This window comes from Panthera onca, chromosome A2 (genome assembly GCF_046562875.1).
Source record: "Panthera onca isolate mPanOnc1 chromosome A2, mPanOnc1 haplotype 2, whole genome shotgun sequence".
Classification (NCBI taxonomy): domain Eukaryota; kingdom Metazoa; phylum Chordata; class Mammalia; order Carnivora; family Felidae; genus Panthera; species Panthera onca.
The window spans coordinates 160,964,369-160,987,141 of NC_138340.1; the positions used below are offsets into that span (position 1 = coordinate 160,964,369).

At 42.5% G+C, this 22,773-nt stretch overlaps 1 protein-coding gene across 1 annotated transcript in view; it reads left to right on the forward strand.

The window, feature by feature from the left end:
• CNTNAP2 (contactin associated protein 2) overlaps window positions 1-22,773 on the forward strand; it is a 1,969,961-nt gene that overhangs the window by 1,762,456 nt on the left and 184,732 nt on the right. Inside the window, exon 18 of the mRNA XM_060633381.3 lies at window positions 413-649. Within this exon, the coding sequence (XP_060489364.1) occupies window positions 413-649 (237 nt within the window). The remainder of the gene's footprint in view (window positions 1-412; window positions 650-22,773) is intronic.

Genomic DNA, 22,773 nt, shown 5'->3' on the forward strand with positions numbered 1-22,773 from the left:
TGTTAGCTATGCTAATATATTCATGTTTCTCTGCCTCTTTATATTTCTTTCAATAGATAATGCTTTGGAAGTGAATGCCATAAGATTAAAACAACAACAACAAAGAAACCTAGAGATTTCTATAAACTTCTTTAGGAAACCAGATTAGATTTCCAAAATGGTGTATATGATTTTTGTGTATCTCCAAACATCTTCTTTCTGTGGCAAATTTATGGCTTCTCAGAAGACAGCCTCTTTTCATTAGACATTGTGGCCTGAGGGGGAAAAGCTTCTAGCTTTTGCTATTAGGCAGGGCTGGCTCGAAAGTGAGAATGCTGGCCGCACTTAGCAGCCTCCTTGCCTCCCGCCACTGGGTCCGGGAGCCACAGCAGAGGTAATCCCATCTGAGCGCTGTGCCTTCTGTCGTTCCCAGGTGGTGCCGGGGGCCAGCAGGGTTTCCTGGGCTGCATCCGCTCCCTGAGGATGAACGGGGTGACGCTGGACCTGGAGGAAAGAGCCAAGGTCACTTCCGGGTTCAAATCTGGATGTTCGGGCCACTGCACCAGCTACGGGGCCAACTGTGAGAACGGGGGCAGGTGCCTGGAGAAGTACCACGGCTACTCCTGTGACTGCTCCAACACGGCCTACGATGGGACCTTCTGCAACAAGGGTAAGGCAGAGCCACTTTCCACAGCCGTTTTTACAGATAAACCCAAATCATCTATTTCGTGGTTTGTTCAACTGTCCACAGTGTGCTCTATTCCGAGAGTAAGGTGTTCAGAATTCTCCCGCCTTAGGTGAGAAGTCTCCCATTCATTCTCTGATCTCTGTCCATTCATTCTCTGAACCATTCATTCTCTGATCTCTGTCATTCGCTGAAAGGAGAGGAGCTCCGGATATGTGTGTGAGGAATCTCAGCCCAATTCCGGCAGACCACGCACGGCCTAGAACATTCCAAAGCAAATATCCCCATAACACCTTAATGGTGAGTGACAGAGTAGGTGGCCTCTGAAAGGTGGACTCAGGCCTGACCCTCCCACTCAGGGAGGTCAGAGAGGGTCTGTCGGCGGGCTCGAAGACTGATGGATTGTTGCTGTGGATCAGTCAGGACAGCCGGCAGTCCGGATGCCTGCCCCACCCCCCAGCCCTGGCTGCCAAGAGACTGGATTTGAGCTGGACTCACAAGGAAGCCTGTCTGGCCAGTTATTGTCACTTTCATTATTAGAACCCGGACACACGATGCCTCTATTCGTGGTTCTCAGCCTGAGCCGAACTGCAGGAATGATCACCACCTCTGATCAGTCAGCTTCGAGCACCTGTTACTGGTGCAGTAGTTCAGGCTTGAGTGAGTCTTTAATCCCTAATAAATCCTGCAGGGCCAATCAGCAGACTACGGGAGCCCGATGCATATACATGTTGTCATTCAAGATACACCCCGTGATTCTTCCGTGACTGGAAGAAATGCCCTTACCTGGTCTGTGGCTTCCGTTCCCATGCGTAAACAAGAGGGACGGAGCCCGGGACAGCTGGCGCTTTGCCTAAGCTCCCCCTGAAATGCATGTAAATCACTCTTCCCTGTCTAAATGAATGTATAGTATTTGGGTAAAGTTTTCTGTAAACGGTCGGTATATCTCTTAATAAGAAGCTTTACATAAGTAGCCTATTCATACTCTCATGAATACATGGGGGATGGTTTATGCTGGCATTATTCACACAAGATGCCACACAGAAGGAGGAATTGTTCCATAACATGCTCTGTACATCCAGGCTACTCTCTGGCGGTGCTACAATATGAGCATACAAATGAGGTCAGGCAGGGTTTGAGGAATGAGCACAAGACAACAACAGAGGTGGAAAAGAACACCATTGCTGAATAATGGCATACCACGTTAACAGTGCTATTACAGGGCTTTTTTTCTGCTCGGAATAACACGGTTCCATGATTTTCCTGTGCCACACAATGGGATGGGTTTGCAGAACACATTAATTTTGCACTTGTAGAAATGACAGTCTTGCAATTACCATCCATTGTGCTCGATGCTAATTTAATGCAGTCATTCCATTGCCAAAGTGATGTCTGAATGCAATCAAGTAAGTCTTAATGCCTGGGAGATTCCACTACATAAGTACCAATCTAAAGAATATCATGATCCCCTCATTTTTTTGGAGAGTTGGGTTAAACACAATGGCTCATACAAAACTTCTGGGGGTTAATAAGCAATATTCACAAATAGAAAGGCAGGAGCCAACGTTAGAGACAAAGCTAAACGAAGCTTGTGTGTTTCCCATGACATTATTTCAAAGAATTTACACAAAGGACACCTAAATATTCTCTTAATGTCTGTTTAGCAGGGCAAGTTTATGTTTGACTCAATTCAGGGCTTTAACAAAAGCAAAAATAAAAGCCGAAAAACATATTTGGAAAGTATCCGTGGGCCTCTTTCTGAGTCAATACAGGTATCCTCTTGACCTGGGGAGAAAAATGGTAGTTCTGGTTGAAAAGAATCGAGCTTCGTTTGCAAGCTCCTTCATGGACTTCGTCTTCCCTGTGACGCCTCCAGCCAGGTGCCCCCTCTGTTTCTGGGTCACCTCCCAGGGAGACTCGAGCCGTGTGCAGCTCCTATAACCACACCCTTGCAGTGGGGCTGTAGCCAAAAAACTCAACCTCTAGAGAGAGTGGCCACAGTCACCTGCCGAAGAGTCAGTTCATGCAAGTCCTTCGTGGGCCGTCCTTGGATAATACAGGTCTGCGCTTGTGGATGTGAGAGTGTTCACAACATTTTGCTAAGTGAATGAGGCAGGTCCCACTATACCATGGACACTCTGATTACATGTTTATACAAAATCAGACACACGCACACACGCACACAGGAGGAAAGCAAACTATAAGAAAACACACCAAAATAGTGACTTCCATTATTTTTAGGGGAGGTAAAAACCCTGTATTTACTTTCATTTCTGTGGTGCTATATTTTCTACTCTTTATACACCGACGTATTCTCTGACTTCCTCGTTTGTTCCTGTTTGGGGGAAGAACAGTACTAAGAGGCAGAGTTCTGATCAAAGGTCAACTGTCTCTGCTTGGACAATATCTAATTGTGAACCAGAAATCAGACACAACCTGACCATGCGATCTGGAACGGAGTAGCATCTCCGGTGAAAGTTGCATAGAGTTAAATTGGCCTCGAAAGATTCATCTCTCACTGCACTGAACAGAGCCCAGTTCTTTACCCTGCTTGCGGGCACTAGAGGAGGGATTGCGTTGTTGGGGCCAAGGTGTATGAAAATAAAAACCTTGAGACATTTGTGTCACACTCAGCCACGCGTGAGGTGCACACTAGGACAGGCAAGGACCCAATGTAGCCAAGGGGGCAAACCAGCCAGGGGTCTCCCCGGGTATGAGGCCATCAGGGGAACGGTGGCAAACGGCACACGCTATTTAAATTCTCTGTTTCTCTCTCTTCCTCTCCTTCTTTCCTTCCTTCCCTCCCCCTCCCTCATTTCTTCCTCTCCCCTCCAGCTCTCGGCCCCCACCACCTCGATCTGCATCTACCTCCTCCCCCTCTCTCATTATCCATCCCCCACACCCTGGGAGCACATTCCTTGTCTCAGCCTCTATCTCTGACTCAATCCTTCCACCTCCCCTACCTACTTTCCCTATTTCTCTTTCTCTTCAAGGAATATATGGCTGTGTTTGTAAATCAAATTACCATGAGCTGCCATGTCATTAAGCTCAGGAGGACAGGGCTGGATTCAAGCAACTCGCACCTGACGACTCCCTTTTGCTTTGTAGATGCTGCACTTTTACTCACGATCCCCTGCCAGCAAATCTATATACACGAGAAAGATCTTTTTGCCTTTCTGTAGCCTCTTATCAGGGAGGCTCCCAGCTTTCTTCAAATGAATCTATAAAGATTTGATCACCAGCTCAGGCATTAGCTCTCCCAGGGCCACCTGCATATTAATAGGTGTGCTGGCTTGGGGGGGGTACTCATGGTTCAGCTGTGGGTCTGGGTGTATCATCTCCAGGATCAGTGGGGACCTACACGGGGGACCAAATGGATGGTTGCCTGGCATGCCAAGGCTAGTTTTCACTAATTAGGCCCATTTCTTCTTAGAGAGTCAAACCCTAAAACACTGGAAAACTTTATGACTATCAACCTCAGTTTTATTCAAACCAGAAATTACCCACATCTTTAGAAGCAAACTCTCTCTGTGTTTTTAAACCAGAGGCAAAAAATAAAAAAACCAGACCTGTAGTGGCTACAACAATTTCTATATTTAATTTTCGTAATTAAATGCTATAGTAGCTAAATAGTGTCCACCTCCCCCAAATTCATGTCCCCCCGGGAACCTTAGAACATGACCTTGTTTGGAAATACGGTCTTTGCGGATGTGATTGAGGCAAGGTCATACTGGGTTAGGGTGGATCCTAAATCCAATGAGAGCGACCTTAGAAGAAGAGGCCAGGACACATACAGACACACAGTCACAAGGGGGAAGGCCACGTGAAGATGCAAGCAGAGATTCAAGCGGTGCAGCCACAAGCCAGGGGACGCCTGGGCCACCAGAGGCCGGAAGAGGCAGGAGGGACCCTCCCCTAGAGCCTTCAGAGGAAGCGTAGCCCTGATAACACCTTCATTTTCGACTTCCACCCCAAAACTGCAAGAGAAGCAATTTCTGTGGTTTTAAACCACCCAATTGGTGGCACTTTGCAATGGCAGCTCCTGGAAACTAACGCACGTCCTAATAAAAATCCTCCATGTTGGGGCTCCTGGGCGGCTCGGTCAGGTGAGCGTCTCACTCTCGATCTCGGCTCGGGTCATGATCTCGAGGTTGGTAGGTCCAAGGGCCATGCCATGCTCTGTGCTGACAGTGTAGAGCCTGCTTGGGATTCTCTCTCTCTCTCTCTCTCTCTGCCCCTCCCCCACTCACGTGCACTCTCCCTCTCTCTCTCAAAATAAATATATAAACTTAAAAAAAAATCTTCAGTGTTTAATTCCTGCTGTGAAGACAGCTGACATTCGCTGAGAACTTACTATGGGTTGAACGGTGTGCTAAGCTCTGTGATGGTGTTAACATCACCTAATACTCATGACAACCCTATGAGGTAGGTGCTATTATTATCATCCCCATTTGACAGAGAAGGAGATTGAGACACAAATGGGTGTAGCAACTTGGCCAGTGCTCACAAGGCACGAAGTAGGAGGACTGGGATTTGGATGCAGGCATTTGACTGGAAGTTCGTATTCTTCACCGCTGGGTAGTATTGCTTCTCACCAAGGCTTGGTCCTTCATGTAGGTTGATACAAAACTAAAGACAGAACCCCAAATCTTAAAGCTTTTTAGTTATTGTGATTTGGTATAAAAAAAAAAAGCAGAATTTTAGGGGCGCCTGGGTGGCTCAGTAAGTTAAGCATCTGACTTCCGCCCAGGTCATGATCTCGCGGTCCCACCTCGGGCTCTGTGCTGACCACTCAGAGCCTGGAGCCTGCTTCGGGTTCTTTGTCTCCCTCTCTCTCTGCCCCTCCCCTGCTCTCACTCTGTCTCCCCTCCCTCAAAAATAAACATTAAAGAATTTTTTTTTTAAAAAGCAGAATTTTATTGGATACAGAATATATCACAAATTTTTTTTAGGATATAAGATCCGAACAAAGACTTTCCCTCTCTTTCTTGTTTTGTAGGGGTGGGAACATATAGGTGTAAGCTGTATTTATTGATTGATTCATTTGTTTAGTAAGCATTCAGTGAATACCTAATGTGTCTGAAAGCCTTGAATGTGTGGTTGAGTCTGACTACATTGAAATTTTCAAAACATTCCAGTGGTTTATTGCTACAGAAACAGGGAAATCTACAGTGTATGAAAGCAGTGGATGTGAATTAGCTGTCACCCAGGCTGCTGCAAACACTTCTTCATTATGATCCCTTCACCGCACCAAGTTTAGCAAGAATTTATCATCCGGAGGCACAAAAATATCCCCTAATTCACTTGTCTGCACTTTTTTTCCTATAAAAATTTTCACGTTCGTCTGCCAAACCAGAATTGCAATTGGAAAAATACCTACCTTTAAATAGTCTGAAGCCATTTTCTGAGCTTAGGGAGTTCTGTTTGCTTCTCAAACATTCGTTTGTTGGTCGCTCAGATAAAGGCCAAAATGAGAGGGAGCATGGTCCCAGGACTGCAGAGCGACTGAGGGGTGGACTAGAGGTCACCGCCATCATTAAAGTCGCTGGAGCACACACCGCCTCACCGTGGTCCCGCGACGTCTCCTGCTCTCCAATGAGTCTCCTGACTCTGACTTGACATTTCAAGACCTGTATTGTTAACGTGATAGAAGAAACTGGGCATGGCCATCTCAGACCCCACATAGAAAATGGAGGACGGACTTGAATGTGAGTTTGAATCCAGCTTCCGCACTTGCGGGCTCTGTAACCTTGAGCAAACTCTTCAGCTCCCCTTGGCCTCATCTTCAGAACTACAAAACACCCGCTTCTTAATTCCACCGTGAGCATCGCATGGAATGGTGTGAACAGCTTTCCAAATAAGACAGTCTGGCACATCAGTCCAACAGCAGATGTCACTTTCCATTCTCAACCCTCCTTCTTTTTTTTTTTTTTTTTTTTTTTTTTTTGCTGGTGTTGTTGTTTTCACTTTAAATCATGTTGTTCCTTAGTCCTTCCTAAAAGCTTTAAATATCAGATGCCTAACTGGCATCATTCGATTACCTCCGAGTACTGGCTTGCCACTCTGCTACTTCTGGAGCAAGGGCAGTGTCATAAAATGTCAGTTCTACTTAGTTATGGTCACGGTAACAGTATTCTGAAGGTGGAAATGTAGTGTCCACGCCTAAACCCTGATGGACTGAGGAATATGTAGTGATTCTGGAAGGTGTAATTGGAGGATTGGAGGCAATCATCCCTGCATGGGGTCGTGCCTGGTTGTGCAGTTCCTGGTGCAAATTATCCACCCTGTCAAGAGTCAGCTTGGGTCACCTCAGCAATGGCTGCGTCCCTTCCTAATACAAAGCCCAACCAGAGCCAGGCGAGCCCAAAAGAGTTCAGAACTCCGTTTTGCTGGAGGGAGGCCTCAGACACAAGTCCCAGGCAGACCTCGAGAGGAGAGAGGATTTCCATCATGCCTCCTATCTCATGGAGGGTGGGAGGAGGCAGCTTTGCCCAAAGCACCGTGAAGATGGCACAAAGGCTACATCTCCATGACGCCAGGTACAGCAAGCAGAGTAAATCCAGGGCCTGTTTTTCTGTTTTGTTTTTTCTTTTAGAGCAGATTTGAAGATTTTGGGAAGGGGAAGTGAGGGATGAATTAATAGAAAACCTTATGAACAAATGGGAGAGAAAAAGAAAAGAAATACTGGAATTATGTACCATAGAATCTGTCCCCTGTGTGGAAGGAACTAGGGTAAGCTATTGGCGACAATGGCCTACCCACCCCTGTCTTCCTCCCAGCCTGCAGGAGAGTTTCGAACCAGCAGAGAGAGATGCCTTTCACAGGCTTCTTTTCATTTCCAGTTTGAACAGGAGGCTTTGTAGGTTTGGATGAAGGCCCAAAAGCACAAGAATAGAATTCTTTTTCCCTTTCCTCTTAATGTGTTATTCAAGAGAAGAAAATATCCCTTCTCTAGGTTTCTTAAAACTTCAAACCTTAAGCTACAACTTAAAAATATCATAGAAACATAGGAAGATAATCTACTTAAATGTCTTAGAAAAAAAGAAGGAAAAAGTAAGAAAATACTTACGGGCAAAAAGCTCATAAATACTTAGGGATCAAAGAATAACCTTTTGACTTGATTCCAAAAGGCCAAAGCTGCAGAGATAGCTGGCACATCACTATCGGATTTCATGGTGGGCAAATACATTTCCCCTGGCCTGGGTGGCTCAGTTGGTTGAGCGTCCAATTTTGGCTCCAATCATGATCTCACGGTTCATGAATTCGAGCCCTGCATGGGGCTCTGTGCTAACAGCTCAGAGCCTGGGGTCTGCTTCGGATTCTGTGTGTGTGTCTCTCTCTCTGTCCTTCCCCCATTCACTCTGTCTCTCTCTCTCTCTCTCTCTCTCACACACACACACACACACACACAAATAAATAAAAACATTAAATTTTTTTAAGAATTAACACATTCATTTCCCCTGGCCTGGGGATTTTTGTAGGGTCCCAGATATAAAGAAAAACCTGGCCAATTAACTTCCCTAGAGGAAAGGATTTAAAAACTCATTGGGTACATAACACCTGGGTGGCTCAGTCAGTTGAGCATCCAACTTGGGCTCAGGTCATGAGCTCAAAGTTCATGAGTTCGAGCCCCGCATTGGGTTCCCTGCTGTCAGTACAGAGTCCGCTTCGGATCCTCCCTCCCCCACCCTCTGTCTCTCTCTGCCGCTCCCCTGCTCACACTCTCTCTCTCAAAAATAAATAAACATTAAAAAAAAATCCAGCAGGTAAAGCAAGCCCTTTCTAAAACACTAAACATTCTAGAGAAGACAGTTTGGGAGGGCTTTTTTTCTTTTAATTCCAGTGTAGTGAACATACAGTGTTATATTAGTTTCAGGTATACAGTCTATTGACCCAACAAGTCTATATATTACTCAGTGCTCGTGAAGGTAAATGTACCCTTTAATCTATCTGTTTCACCCATCCCACACCACCACCACCACCACCACCGCCCCTCTGGCAACCGCCTGTTTGTTTTCTATAGTTAAGAGACAGTTTTTTGGTGTGTCTCTTTTTTTCCCCTTTGTTTGTTTTGTTTCTTAAATTCCACATGAGTGAAATCATATGGTATTTGTCTTTCTCTGACAGCCTTACTTTGCTTAGCATTATGCTCTCTCTAGTTCCATCCATGTTGTTGCAAATGGCAAGATCTCATCCCTTTTTATGGATGAGTAACATTCCTCTGTGTGTGTGTGTGTGTGTGTCCCATCTCCTTTATCCATTCATCTATCAGTGAACACTTGGGCGGCTCCCATGATTTAGCTATTGTGGGGGGTATAGCTCAGTGGTAGAACATTTGACTGCATAATTTAGCTGTTGTAAAGAATGCTACAGTAAACACAGGGGTGCATATAGCTTTTCGATTTAGTGTTTTCTTATTCTTTGGGTAAATACCCAGTAGTGCAAGTGCTGGATCATAGGGTAGTGCTATTTTCAGTTTTTTGAGGACCCTCCAAACTGTCTTCCACAGTGGCTGTACCAGTTTGCATTCCCAACAGTGCACAAGGTTCTTTTTTCTCCACATCCTCGCCAGCACTTGTTTCTTGTGTTGTTGATTTTAGCCATTCAGACAGGTGTGAGGTGACATCTCATTGTGGTTTTGATTTGCATTTCCCTGATGATCTTATGCCGTGTCCAAAAATAAATTCAAAATGGATCAAGGACCTAAAGGTGAAACCTGAAACCATAAAAACCCTAGAAGAGAGCATAGGCAGTCATTTCTCTGACATCAGCCATAACAACATTTTTCTAGATACGTCTCCTGAGGCAAGGGAAACAAAAGCAAAATAAACTACTGAGACTACATCAAAATAAAAGGTTCTGCACAGCAAAGGAAACAATTAACAAAACTAAAATACAACCTACAGAATGGGAGAAGGTATTTGCAAATGACATGTCTGATAAAGGGTTAGTATCTAAAATATATTAAAAACATATACAACTCAACACCAAAAGACCAAGTAATCAATTTAAAAATGGGCAAAAGACATGAACAGTCATTTCTCCAAAGAGGACATCCAGATGGCCAACAGACACATGAGAACACAGTTTTTGGACTTTGCTTTAGGTATGGGATGAATAGCAATTTTTCAAATTCATGTCATTTTCTAATACCCCACCAGGTTTGGGACCTTTTTGGATACAACCGATTTTTCCGTGTGTGTTGTTGAATGCTTTTATTCTTCATCCTTCCGCAATAAGCGGAACTCTAAATAATGTGAAGTTTACAAAACTAACGCTGTCACTTTCCATGGCTTCCGATGTGTTTCTTTCATGAACCTAAAAGGAACCAGTCTAATAATTTGTTTTCAGGGTTTTGCTCTTAAATCACTCACACTTTCAAGCGGGTTCATTCACCACAGTCCGTATTTTCCTTGAGCACTTCACATCTGCAGGGCGTAAAGACCTGCCCCTGACAAGCAGTTCTCTGCCCCACAACCTTTTTGCGTGCTCATCATTTCTAGCGGGCAGCTCTGGCTTTAGCTGTTGGGCTCATTCTAAGCATCGTTTGGCTGGAGGAGATTTACTTTCTTCAGTGATCAAGCCTGGAGGTTTTTGAACTGACTTGTCAAATGCTTTTAATTGGCCCATCTTATAGATCAACCTGACTTTGACCTCATTTACATATCTTTCCCTCTATCAGTTGTGCTTGATTATAGTCATGGTTGACTTAGGTAAGCAGATATTTTACTTTTTTTTTTCTCCTGTTAAGGCCAAATCCACAGGAAGTGGAAATTATTAGGCCCATCTGAGTTCTCTGAGCCATCCCTTGCTTGGCATTTTAAAGGTATTATTTTCATGAGGTCTGGACACATGAAGTGATGAGTTCACTAAAAATAAGGTGGCTTCTAAACTTCTATAAAGCAAAGATTCTCAATTGAATTGAATTATTGGCAGTAAAAATTAACAGGTCCATGTGCTGTAGGAGTGAAGTAATGTCAGGGAGCTGATCATTAGTAATAATTTAATTTCTTCACATGCATGGAGCACAAGTTTAGTGTAATGTGGGAACACCTACTAAAAGCTTACTATGTGGGAAGCAGTGAATTGACAGAGATGAATGAGACCAGGCTTGGAATGAAGTGGAGATGATTGGCCCAACTGCAATATAAAGGGAAAACGAGACAGAAAGTGCTGAGTGAAACCTACATATGGAACCAACCCATTCTGAAGATTCTAACGGTAAAGCCACTTTTAAAGTCTCATCAGCATGGCTAATCGTAGTAGGTCTCAACCTAATTCTGGGGCCAGGAGTTTGACTAAGGGAGAAGACTCTTTAAAAAACGTTTTTCATGAATGAATCTCAAGTCTAAGGATTTAAGAAACCCTATGAATCTCAAATACGACAAAAATAAAACCACTTAAACATATATTATTAAAACCTAAAGAATTTTAAAGAATTCAAAAGAGAATTTTAGGGGCACCTGGGTAGCTCAGTCAGCTAAGCATCCAACTCTTGATTTGGGCTCAGGTCATGATTTCATGGTTCCTGAGATCGAGCCCCCTGTCAGGCTTCGTACTGATAGCTTGGAGCCTGCTTAAGATTCTTTCTCTCCCTCTCTCTCTCTGTCCCTCCCCAACTCACAAATGTGCATGCTTTCTCTCTCTCTTTCTTTCTTTCTTTCTCTCTCTCTCACAGAAATAAATAAATAAACATTTATTTTATTTTTTAAGTTTATTTATTTATTTCTGAGAGCGAGAGACAGTGCGTGCATGTGAGCTGAGGCGGTGCAGAGAGGAGAGAGAGAATCTCAAGCAGGCTCTGAGCTGTCAGCATGGAGCCCTACTCAGGGCTTGATCTCAGGAACTGTGAGATCATGACCTGAGCCAAAATCGAGAGTTCAACGCTTAACCAACTGAGCCACCCAGGCACCCCAATAAATAAACGTTTCAAAAAAATAAATAACTAAAACAGAATTTTAAACACATCCCAATTAAAATTTTTGTCTCTGAAATAATATTATTGATATTTATAAGAAGTGTTTACCTGCTTTTAATGTTACAAAATTTGATTGGACAAAATAGTTTAGGATTCAGATCATTTTAACCCCTTCAATTTATACCCCACTAGCCAATAATATTTTGTGAAGTTTGCTTCCTTTGTTTTTAATACAGAAAGAATAGGGAACTTTAAAAATGGGCCAGGGGCACCTGGGTGACTCAGTCAGTTGAGTGTCTGACTCTTGCTTCCAGCTCAGGTCATGATCTCCTGGTTTCGTGGGTTTGAGCCCTGTATCAGGCTCTGAGCTGGCAGCTCTGAACTACTTCTCATTCTCTCTCCCTGTGTCTCTGTCCCTCCCCTACTCGCACTGTCTCGGTCTCTTCTCAAATAAATAAAACAAAAATTAAATAAATAGATAAAAGTTTAAAAATGGGCCAAACACCTCACCAAAGAAGATAGACAGATGGCAAATAAAGCATATGAAAAGATGCTCTACATCCCATGTCATCAGGGAAGTCCAAGTTGAAACAACAAGGAGATACCTCTACACATTTAGAAGAATGGCCAAAATCCAGAACACTGACAACACCAGATGCTGATGAGGATGTGGGGCAACAGGAATTCTCACTCATTGCCTGTGGGAATGTGAAATTGTGTAGTCCCTTTGGAAGACAGGTTGGTGGTTTCTTAGAAAACTAAAAATACTTTCACCATAAGATCTGCCAATCATGCTCCGAGTTTTTACCCAAATTCAAATTCAAATTCAATTCCATTTACCCAGAGGAATTAAAAACTTAATGTTCACTCAAAAACTCTACATGCTGTTTATAGCAGCTCGACTCATAATTGCCAAAACTTGGAAGCAACCAAGATACCCTTCAGTGGGTGAATGGACAAACAGGTATGGGTACATCCAGACAATGGAATATTATTCAGCATTAAGAAGAAATGAGTTATCAGATCATAAAAAGACACAGAAGAAACTTAAAGGCATATTACCAAGTGACAAAAGCCAATCTGAAAAGGCTACGTACTGTATGATTTCATCTACATGACATTTTAGAAAAGACAAAACTGGAGACAGTAACAAGATCAGTGGTTGCAAGGGATTGGGGGAAGGGGGAGAGGGGGTAGGTAGGTGGCGCACAGAAGATTTTTAGAGCAGCAAAATACTCCGTACAATACTATATTGATGGACACATGTCATTATACATTTGTCCAAACCCGTAGGATTTGGATGGGTTCACCAAGAATGAACCCTAATGTCAGCTATGGACTTTGGGTGATAACGATGTGTCATTGTGGGTTCACTGATTGTAACAAATGTACTACTCTGGTGGGGGACGTTAATAGTGGAGAAGGCTACCCATGTGTAGGTATGCAGGTGGCATATGGGAAATTTCTATACCTTTTTCTCAATGTTGCTGTGAACCTAAAACTGCTCTTTAAAAAAGCAGGGGGTGGAGGGCTTTAAAAAAAAGAGAATAGGAATATTTTTCCATTTTCCAAAACTGTGTTCTCATCCTTTCAGTTTTTGCCCTCACCCCGAGAATTGTATATGTGTCTAATGGGATACCCCCTTTCTGTATTCCTATTTTAAACATACCCCTTTAAAGATACCACTTCGAAGATCAGCACGTTGATGTGTAATTAACACCTGATCCCTGCTATTTTGTTAAAGGGGGTCTTCTAAGAACTCTGTTAACTTCAACACTACAGGATTTTATTTTGATATCCTAAAGTTCAGACTTGACTAATGCAAACTTGCTACCTTTCAACTTGGACAAATGACTTATCATTTTCCGCACCCATGGACAATTTTACTTCCTTTGTTCCTCCCTAAGGAGAAGGTCAAGAGTAGCTTAAAGTAGGATCCCCATTCAGGGCCCTTTGTGAATCATTCTCTCTACAACCCTCATGATGCCAAAATATTCCTTCAAACCCTCTGTTCCAATCCACTCTATTCACACAAACAACATTTTTTTAATGTTTGTTTTTGAGAGAGAGAGAGAGGAGAGAGACAGAGAGAGAGAGAGAGAGAATGAACAGGGGAGGGACAGAGAGAGAAGGGAACAGAGGATCCAAAGTGGGCTCTGTGCTGACAACAGTGAGCACCGAAATCAGACGCTTAACTGACTGAGCCACAGGCACCCCAAACAAACAACACTATTCTCAACTAATTTCATTTTTTTAAAAAAGGAATCTGTACTTTCTTACTGTTTCCCAGTTAAAGAGGGAAAATTAACATTATTTACAACAATGGAGCAAGAATACCTGAAATTCCAATTTCAACATTATTGAAAACAAAATTGGACAGTCAGACCAGTCTCTTGGCATTCTGTTGCTTTTAAATTTCATTAATTACATAAAATGTATCATTCACAGGATTGCGAGGATCAAAAGAACTGGTGTATGTAAAAGTACGTTGAAAAACACTGATCTTATGAAAATGCAAATGATCGTTAAGGCTATCAATCACGACGCCAGAGGTCCTGGAGTCCAGGTCTCTTGCTAAAGAGAATGTATGACGGGTTGCCATTCAAAAGCCACCAGAAAACCCTGCACAGGACTTTGCCGTCCACACTGGTGGTGTTACCTGACTGACAGCAGAGAGTTGTGCCTTCCATGCCCATGTCTCTGCACCACAATGTCCCGTATTATCTGGAAGCTCAGGGATGACAAAGTTCAGCAGATGTTAGACCTCAGACTTGGAATCTTCCACAGCCTGCCTTCCTTGTCCAGCTCTGGAGTACAGGGCCCTGGTTACATTCCCGTCTGTATGATAGAATTGTCATGAATCATTTGGCCTGGAACAGCATTAAAGCAGCAAGCACATTTGAGATTAAATGAGAATGGATTCTGAAGGCTCCTCTTGGGGTTATTCGTGAGGTCTTTAGAAAAGAATATTGGTTCCTTGAATCCTTACAGAATTTCAAAAAATAAAAAGTGACTGCTGCATTCTAGAAACCCCATCTAAAATTTTCCCTTTATCTCAGGTGATTAATGGTCTCTCTGCCCCTCTGTGCCCTGATTAAGGGTGACAACTCCAGTTCAGATGATCAATCTGGGTATGAGTTTAATCAAATGTAGCCTAAATATTTGCACAAAGTCATTGCCAGCCACTTCTTAGATTTCAGAGTCAGAGATTAGTAAGATTATAAGTAAAATGCTTTCTAAAACTTTACCTTTGAAGTAATCTAGTTTAAATCCCTTTTAAATGGCTCTGTTAACCTGTTGGCTTTTATAATTCCTTATAATGGAATCTTGTTAATTCAGTTAAAAATGTAAGTTAAGTCACGTGAATCAACTTAAAACTTGAAGTTATAAATCAACTTGAAGTTGTAAGTTGCAAACACATTGATATTCCTACTAAACAGGCAAAAAGTGTTATCTTCTATGACTTTTTACAGTATCCTACTGGATCAGAAGCCACATGTGGATGTTACAGCACTTCCTAATTTCTTTAAAAATATCAAGGGCTCTTTCAAAAAGTTTTATTTCTAAAAAAAAAAAAAGTTTTATTTCTATTGCCATGATAAATTTATCATTATTCAGACTTTCAGCTTTGCCCTAACATTCAAATGTCATTGGGTTACTTATTTCAATACTTTCTTCAGTTACTCATAAATTGTTAAGAGTTCGTGAAGCTCTTTTTTTGTCACCAAATCAAAGTATCTCACGGTTGGAGAGGATATTATGTTCTCTTCAACTGACATTTATTGAACACCTCATTTTATGCCAGGCACTAAACTAAGTAGGTTCCCATATCTTACCTTATTAATCATCATAGCAATTTTAAGATGTAGGTGTTAGTCCCCTATTTTTATAAATGAGAATGCTAATACTCCCAGAGGTGAAGTTTATTATCTACACTCACCTGGCTAGTCAATGACAGATCGGGATTACAACTGGGGAGCCCTGGCACCTTATAAAATATCCAAAATAGTGTCTTCTTTATAACACACTCACTCGATGGGATCCAGACTGTGCTTGATAGGTCTCAGGACCACATGAGTCAGCTCATTCCACATTTAGACTTTTCTGGCCACCGGAAAGGTTTCTTTTATCCTGTACCATCATCTCTACTAAAAATGGGAAATAACTTTAGACACGGTGGAGGTCAGACTCTGGGTTCAAATCCCTATGCCTTTAAGAACTCAGGGACATCTGTGCACCTTCAGAATTCACAACTCCAAGGAGACAAGTAAAACCGCCTAACCTGAAGCTTGACACAGAAGAGGTATTTAACAGCTGATAAATTCCATAGTCTACTCTTTCCTTTACTGACGCCTTAATGATATGCTCCGGGGACAAGGATGGCATATGGTCACTGGCCCCCTTTGCAGTTACTGTTCTCCCAACACCCCAGAAAGCCTTAAAATAATCACAAACTCTCAATAATATGAATTTTACAAAATAACACTCTTTATCTTTTCTCACATACGAGCTCCATGACTCAGCTGAAACTCTCTACACTTCTTTTCTTCCATGAATCTAAAAAGAATGAGTCTAACAAATTGGCTTTTAAATGTCTTTTACTTTTAAATGTCTCACGTTTTCAGCTCCCCTGCAAGCACGTCTGTTCCCCCATGTCCACATTGCCCTTGACTATTTCATCATGTCTGCAGGGCATACTTCCCTTAGTAGTTGTCCCATATAAATGGCAAGCTAGTGAGTTCCATGCAGAGAAGTGAATACATGGTGCCCGATTTGTCTTTCTCTTTCTATCATCCCAACCTGATGACTGACCAAAGGCCTAAGGCCCCAAAGTTCTGAATAACTTTTCCTTCTTTCGTTGCCTCATTTCCTGGGGCTCTCTGTGTGTGGCTGATCGAGGAAACACATACATGCACACACACACACACACACACACACGCACACACACACGTGTGCACGCACACAGACAGCAGGGTCAGAACAACAATTTGACTGGGCTTGTCCATTTCTAACTATAAGTCTCAGACAACAAGATACAAGATATTTCTTGTGTTGTTTAGGGCATCACCCACACACCTTGTCCATGATTCTGTGTTAATAGTGGAGAGTACCTTTCTCTCCAAATACGCAAAGTGACAAATGAAACAAGGGACATAGACAGTCTGACCAAATAAATTCTTGGACATGAGAGACCACTGTAGATTGCTTTATAACAAAGAAGGTGATTCACAGGGTAAATACAGGACATGCCCTGTGAGTTTTCTTACTGATGAAATTTATGCTTCGAATTGCTGATTGGTGGTCCCTGAAGGATTGCAGTAACTGTGTTCTAGTCTGGAGATTGCGTTATAGGTGATACATCTCTGATAACTGAAATTCCAAAAAAAAACATGGGAATTACCAAAAACATGGCAATTACCAATAAATCTCTGCATCCATTTTTATAAGGAGACGCAAGTGTGGACACATTTCGCCAGCTACTACTGTCTCTCACGTCATTGCAGTTATTACAGACAGGAGCCCAGGCGATGGGCCCTGAGCTTTTGGCCTTGGTGTGGCCCATGAGCCTTCTTTCCCACTACAGAGTCAGGCTCTGATCACAGCATGAGCCTCCCTTTCTCTGGCCAAAGAGTAATGTAAAAATTATAACACACATTAAATATTTATCCTCGAGACAAGAGTAAAAGAATTCATAAGCCAAGACACAACCGGCGAGCATTCCAGAATGCAGAGTAGATGTCTTAGTCCATTTACGCTGCTCTAACAAAATAGCACCAACAGGTGGCTTATCAACAACAGAAATCTGCTTCTTATCGTTCTGGAGCCTGGAAGTCCCAGATGAGAGAGACAGCATTGTCCAGTGAGAGTCCTCTTCTGGGCCACAGACTTTTCATTGTGTCCTCACTTGGCAGAAGGAGCTAGGGAGGTCTTGTGGGTCTCTTTTTATGGAGCCTTATAAAAGGAACATCAGTAATCCTGTCATTCAGGCTCCAGCCTCATGGCCCCACCTTCTAACACTCTCACTTTAGGATTTTGGAGGGTTTTTTTTAATGTTTATATTACTTATTTTTGAGAGAGAGCAAGGAGGGGAGGTGCAGAGAGAAAGGGGGACAGAGGATCCAAAGCAGGCTCCACGCTGACACCAGAGAGCATGATGCAGGGCTCCAACTCACGAACTGTGAGATAATGACCTGAGCTGAAGTCGGATGCTTGACTTACTGAGCCACCCAGGTGCCCCTAACACTATCACTTTGGATGTCAGGATTCCAACGTATGACTTTGTGGGTGGATACAAACATTCAGACCATAGTAGTAGCCATTCTCTTCTATAAAAACAAATGATATAAGCAAATCTCTGCCACTGCCCAGTCTCTCTCCTTCAGATGGCTGACTCTTCCCCCATCCCAGCACACACACACATACACCCAAAGTGGCTCACTACCATCCTCATTACAATGGAGGGAATTGTTTTTAATTAAACTTTTAAAGCATCTCTTAGTTCAGAAGGAAGACATCGTGGAAAAAATAGGAGTAATTTAAAGAATGCATGACAGACCAGCTACTCTCCACCTAAAAGGATTTTCTTTGAACCACCTACTTGTCCATTTTCTTTCCTGTGGTTGGATAGTCAACTAATTAGAGCATCATTTGAGTGAGCGTCAGTGGGTCAGGGAGAAGGGCGAGACACCTGAATGTGGGTTGGATGGTTGAGGTTGTGTCCTCAAGGAGCCAGGTGTCATTTAGGAGTGAGGAAGGTGTTGGGCAAGCTCTAGGGAAGTGGTTATGGTGAATTCTGGGAGGACATGAGTTGAAGAGCTTCAGAAGTGTCCGGGAGGGATGCGGGGGGCAATCAAAGATACCTCCCTTTCTTTCATGATCTTGCCTGAGGCCAGCCTTGTTCCGGCAGAGAGAGAGAAGAACCGTATCCTTGCTCCTTTTAGCAGGCTCCCTTGCTACTAAGATTCAGAATTCAGGATAGTGCTATAATTTAGTTACATTACCAAATAAATAATCTTTAGTTATTGGTCCATGTTAGAATATCGCACTATAGGAAAATGTATTCCAAGTTCCTAAAATCAATTTATATTATTATAATGTACTGTGTATCATTATGAACATAATATTAGCATATATAGCATAAACATTTTTCCTTGAAACCACTTGGTCTTCATACCCATTATTTAAAAAGACTACTTAATATTCCATCCAGTAGGTTTACCAAAATTTATTTAACCTAAGTATCTCACAATAGGGAAATGGCAATTTCTATTTCTGCTCTCAAAATTGTTTCCAATTTTTTATTGTAAATAATACTGCGGTAAATGTTTTTATAAATGGCATTTTGGTATTTTACATTATTTACTTAGGATGGATTGCCATGTGTGGAGAGGTAGCATTAGAGAGTATGAAATGTTTATGGTTTTTCATCTGTGGAGCCAATCTGATTTCCCAAACTCAATGCCAGCAGACGTGAGAAAGCCTGGTTCTCTGAATGCAATCAGCACCGTTTTCTTTTTTCCCCTTTTTTCATTGTTGTGAAAATAACAAGCCAAAAATGGTTACCATTTTAATTTACGCCTCTTTCCTGGAGAACAAAGAATTCAAGAGAAAAGTGTGGCAAAATGGATGTGCCTCCGAGAAAGGTCCACTGGGGGGCTACCAAGAGGCTGTTAGCACTGAGCACCACATTTAACGTGCTGAAATCCTCTCCAGGTTCAAAAGTTTCATTTGCTGATGTCCTAGCATGGAGAGAATGGGGATTCCAACGGACACTAAGAGTTCATAAAAGACTGTACAAAAATGAACTTTTAGAGGTCAGTGGATATTATCTATCAAAACATAATTTTTATGGGGCGCCTGGGTGGCTCAGTCATTTAAGCATCCAACTTCGGCTCAGGTCATGATCTCGCGGTTTGTGAGTTCGAGCCCCGCATTGGGCTCTGTGCTAACAGCTCAGAGCCTGGAGCCCCATTCGAATTCTATGTCTCCTCCTCTCGCTGCCCCTCCCATGCTCATGCTCTGTCTCTCTCAGTCTCTCCATAATAAATAAACATTAAAAAATTTTTTTCATTAAAAAAAATAAAATTTTAAAAATGCAACTTTTATGTATTCTATTGAATTCAGGAATTATTCTCAAGAAATCCATCCTAGAGAAATACTAGTGTTATAGAAGTATAAATTCACAAGAATAGTCATGACAACATTTTGTGTGTCATAATGAAATATAGAGGAAAAAACTAAATATCCATCAATAAAGGAATTACTCTTGAATTGTGGTACATAACCATTAGAAAGAGTAAGATGGACATATTGATTCACATGAGAAAATATCCCTTCTATCAGTAAGCTTAAAAAAGCAGAATATGTAGGGATGCCTGGGTGGCTCAGTCGGTTAAGCGTCCGACTTCAGCTCAGGTCATGATCTCACAGTTCGTCAGTTCAAGCCTGGTGTCAGGCTCTGTGCTGACAGCTCAGAGCCTGGAACCTGCTTCAGATTCTGTGCTCCCCCCCAACTCTGCTCCTCCCCTCCCTGCTCTCTCTCAAAAATAAATAAACATTTAAAAAAAGAAGCAAAATATGTAGAGTTGGATTGTATTTATGTTAAAAACCCAGGCATCTTCGTGTGTGTGTTATAATACACACACACACACACACACACACACACACACACACACACATGCACTACACACAAATGGGGTTGTTTTCAACATGAGCAGAATTGGACTGTATACAAAGCAAAAGATACATATAATCCGTCCAGCCTTTTTCCAAGATTTTACAGACTGTTAGCCTGGTTGCCTGCAGAGGTGATATGACGTGAAGTATAGGACAGTTTTGACATTTTACTCTATAAAAAGTTTACCTTTTTTGAACCATAACCATGTGTGATGTTGAAAAGCAAAAGTCAAATGAATAGATATGCTCCAACTCTCAGAAGTTTCTCATTTCCTAATTCCTAATGAAGGAAAGGTCTAGTCGCTTCACCTTTGCCCTGTTGTAGCAAACTACAGTGAAATGGAACAATTTTCAATTTATTACTTGAATTCCATCCTTTAAAAAAAAATTTTAATGCTTATTTATTTTTGAGATAGGGACAGAGCACGAGCAGGGAAGGGGCAGAGAGAGGGAGACACAGAATCCAAAGCAGGCTCCAGGCTCCCAGCTGTCAGCACAGAGCCCGACACTGGGTTCGAACTCACCAACTTTGAGATCATGACCTGAGCCGAAGTCGGACACTTAACCGACTGAGCCACCCAGGTGCCTCTTGAATTCAATCTTTTATATAAATTCTCCATTTATGCCTTTTGAGCACATTTATTTAATAAGCTATTTATTTATTAAGAAATTAAAGGTTCCAGTTCCACATAAACACAGCAGATCGACCGCATCTATTTGCTTTTGCTTCACGCTAAAATCTCTGGGGAAGGACTTTAAAAAAAGGATCAAAGCGGTCAAGAGAAGACAGCAACTTTTATAAAGGCCAGAAGCAAAAGGAAGAATAGACACTTAGTAGACAGAGGAAAGCTCGAGCCTAAGACTGTTGACGGAGAGGCTCAAGAGCAAGCAGGTTTGTACGTCTGGCCCCCTGAAAGGCTCACACATGAGGGGCTCCAGGTACCTCAGAAAGAGGGAGTTGAAAACAGAGGATTGCCTTCAAGTTTGTATAAAGAAGCCAATCTCCCCACCCTGTAGCTGGGCAACAACCCCGATGCCAAGTAGGGATGAAGATTGGCAGTTTGCTCCCTGGAGGGGCTGGATGCCAGGATAGTCCCCGTGGCCAAGGACAGGGGTGCCATCGTGATCTCATGGGAACTAAGTGGAAGTTTCCATGCAGGCTTCCAGAATCCTGGCCACGATTCCTTCCAGGAATCCTCGTTGGGGAAAATGGTCATCCCTGGAGAGGCAGCCAGTGGATACAAACGGACAAGTCCTATCACCAGACCCCACTGCAAAGACCACCCATTAAAAGGCTTCATTCTCACACCATCACCAGTTATGTGGTTCAAGCCCCTAATGTGACTGAGACCAAACAAATAAAGGATTCAGCATAAATGAAGATAGTACTTAGATAACAAACTTTTTGAAAAACCAAAAAACTGTCATTCATTGTCTCCATTTCAGTTCCAATTGCCACACAAAAAATTGATCCCAAAACTTTGTGGCTTAAAATAACAGCAGACATTTTATTATCTCAAATGGCTGCCATGGGTCAAGAATTTGGATGAGCTTCATGGGCAGTTCTGGCTTGGAGGTTCTAAGGGAATTACAGCCAGGTGGCAGCCGGGTCCTGGAAGAGCCAGGACCTGGCCAGACTTCTCTCTGTCTCCTCAGCTGGACACAAGGCCCTTCCACATGATCACTCTGCATCAGCTAGTGTGGCTTCTTTGAGTGGGTTGGCCTAGGGGCAGGCGACTACTTTCCTGGATAATCATGGCTCTGTTGTGATTGGTTCAATTCCCCAGGCCAGAGTTGTACTGCCTTTTGCAACCTAGCCTTGGAGGTCATGCACCATCATTTCTGCCACATCCAGTTGGTGCAAGTGGGTCCCAAGGCTGCCCAGACCCTAAGGAAGGGAAATGAGAGCTATTGTGGTGGCCATCTTTGAAAACAGATCAGAAAGGTACAAGGAGATATTGTATCCATGAAAGAGCAAGGGAATTATGCCCTCTCCCTGTGCAATTATCACTTTAGAAATTACCAATTTTGAAAATTAAAATCTGCAAGCAGAAATTTAAAAAATAAAAGATTGAGAAGGTAAAACTCCAGTAAATCATGCAGAAAAAAATAGAGCAAAAAAGACAAGGAGTTGGGAAACAGGACAGAAAACGTAAGAGGGTGAAACCAGTAAATTCAAATATGAATAATGAAAGATCTAGACAAAGAGAACACAGAAAAAGGAATGAAGAAAAACATCAGAAATATGAGTCAAGACAATGTCACAGCTTCCCTGAATGGAAGGGCATGAGTTTATAGATTAAAAGGGCTGAACATAAAAAAAAGAAGAAGGTGGAAACCACATGAATTCATAGCATTATAAAATATCAGATTATAGGGCATAAATAGAAAATGCTAAAAGTTTCCAAGATGTCGGTAAAAGACAATTCAAAGACCACAGCTCCGTGACCAGCCTAGAGAACAACCAGGTCACGTTGGAAAAGGAAGATGGAACGTCTGGGGTGAGGTTTCCAAG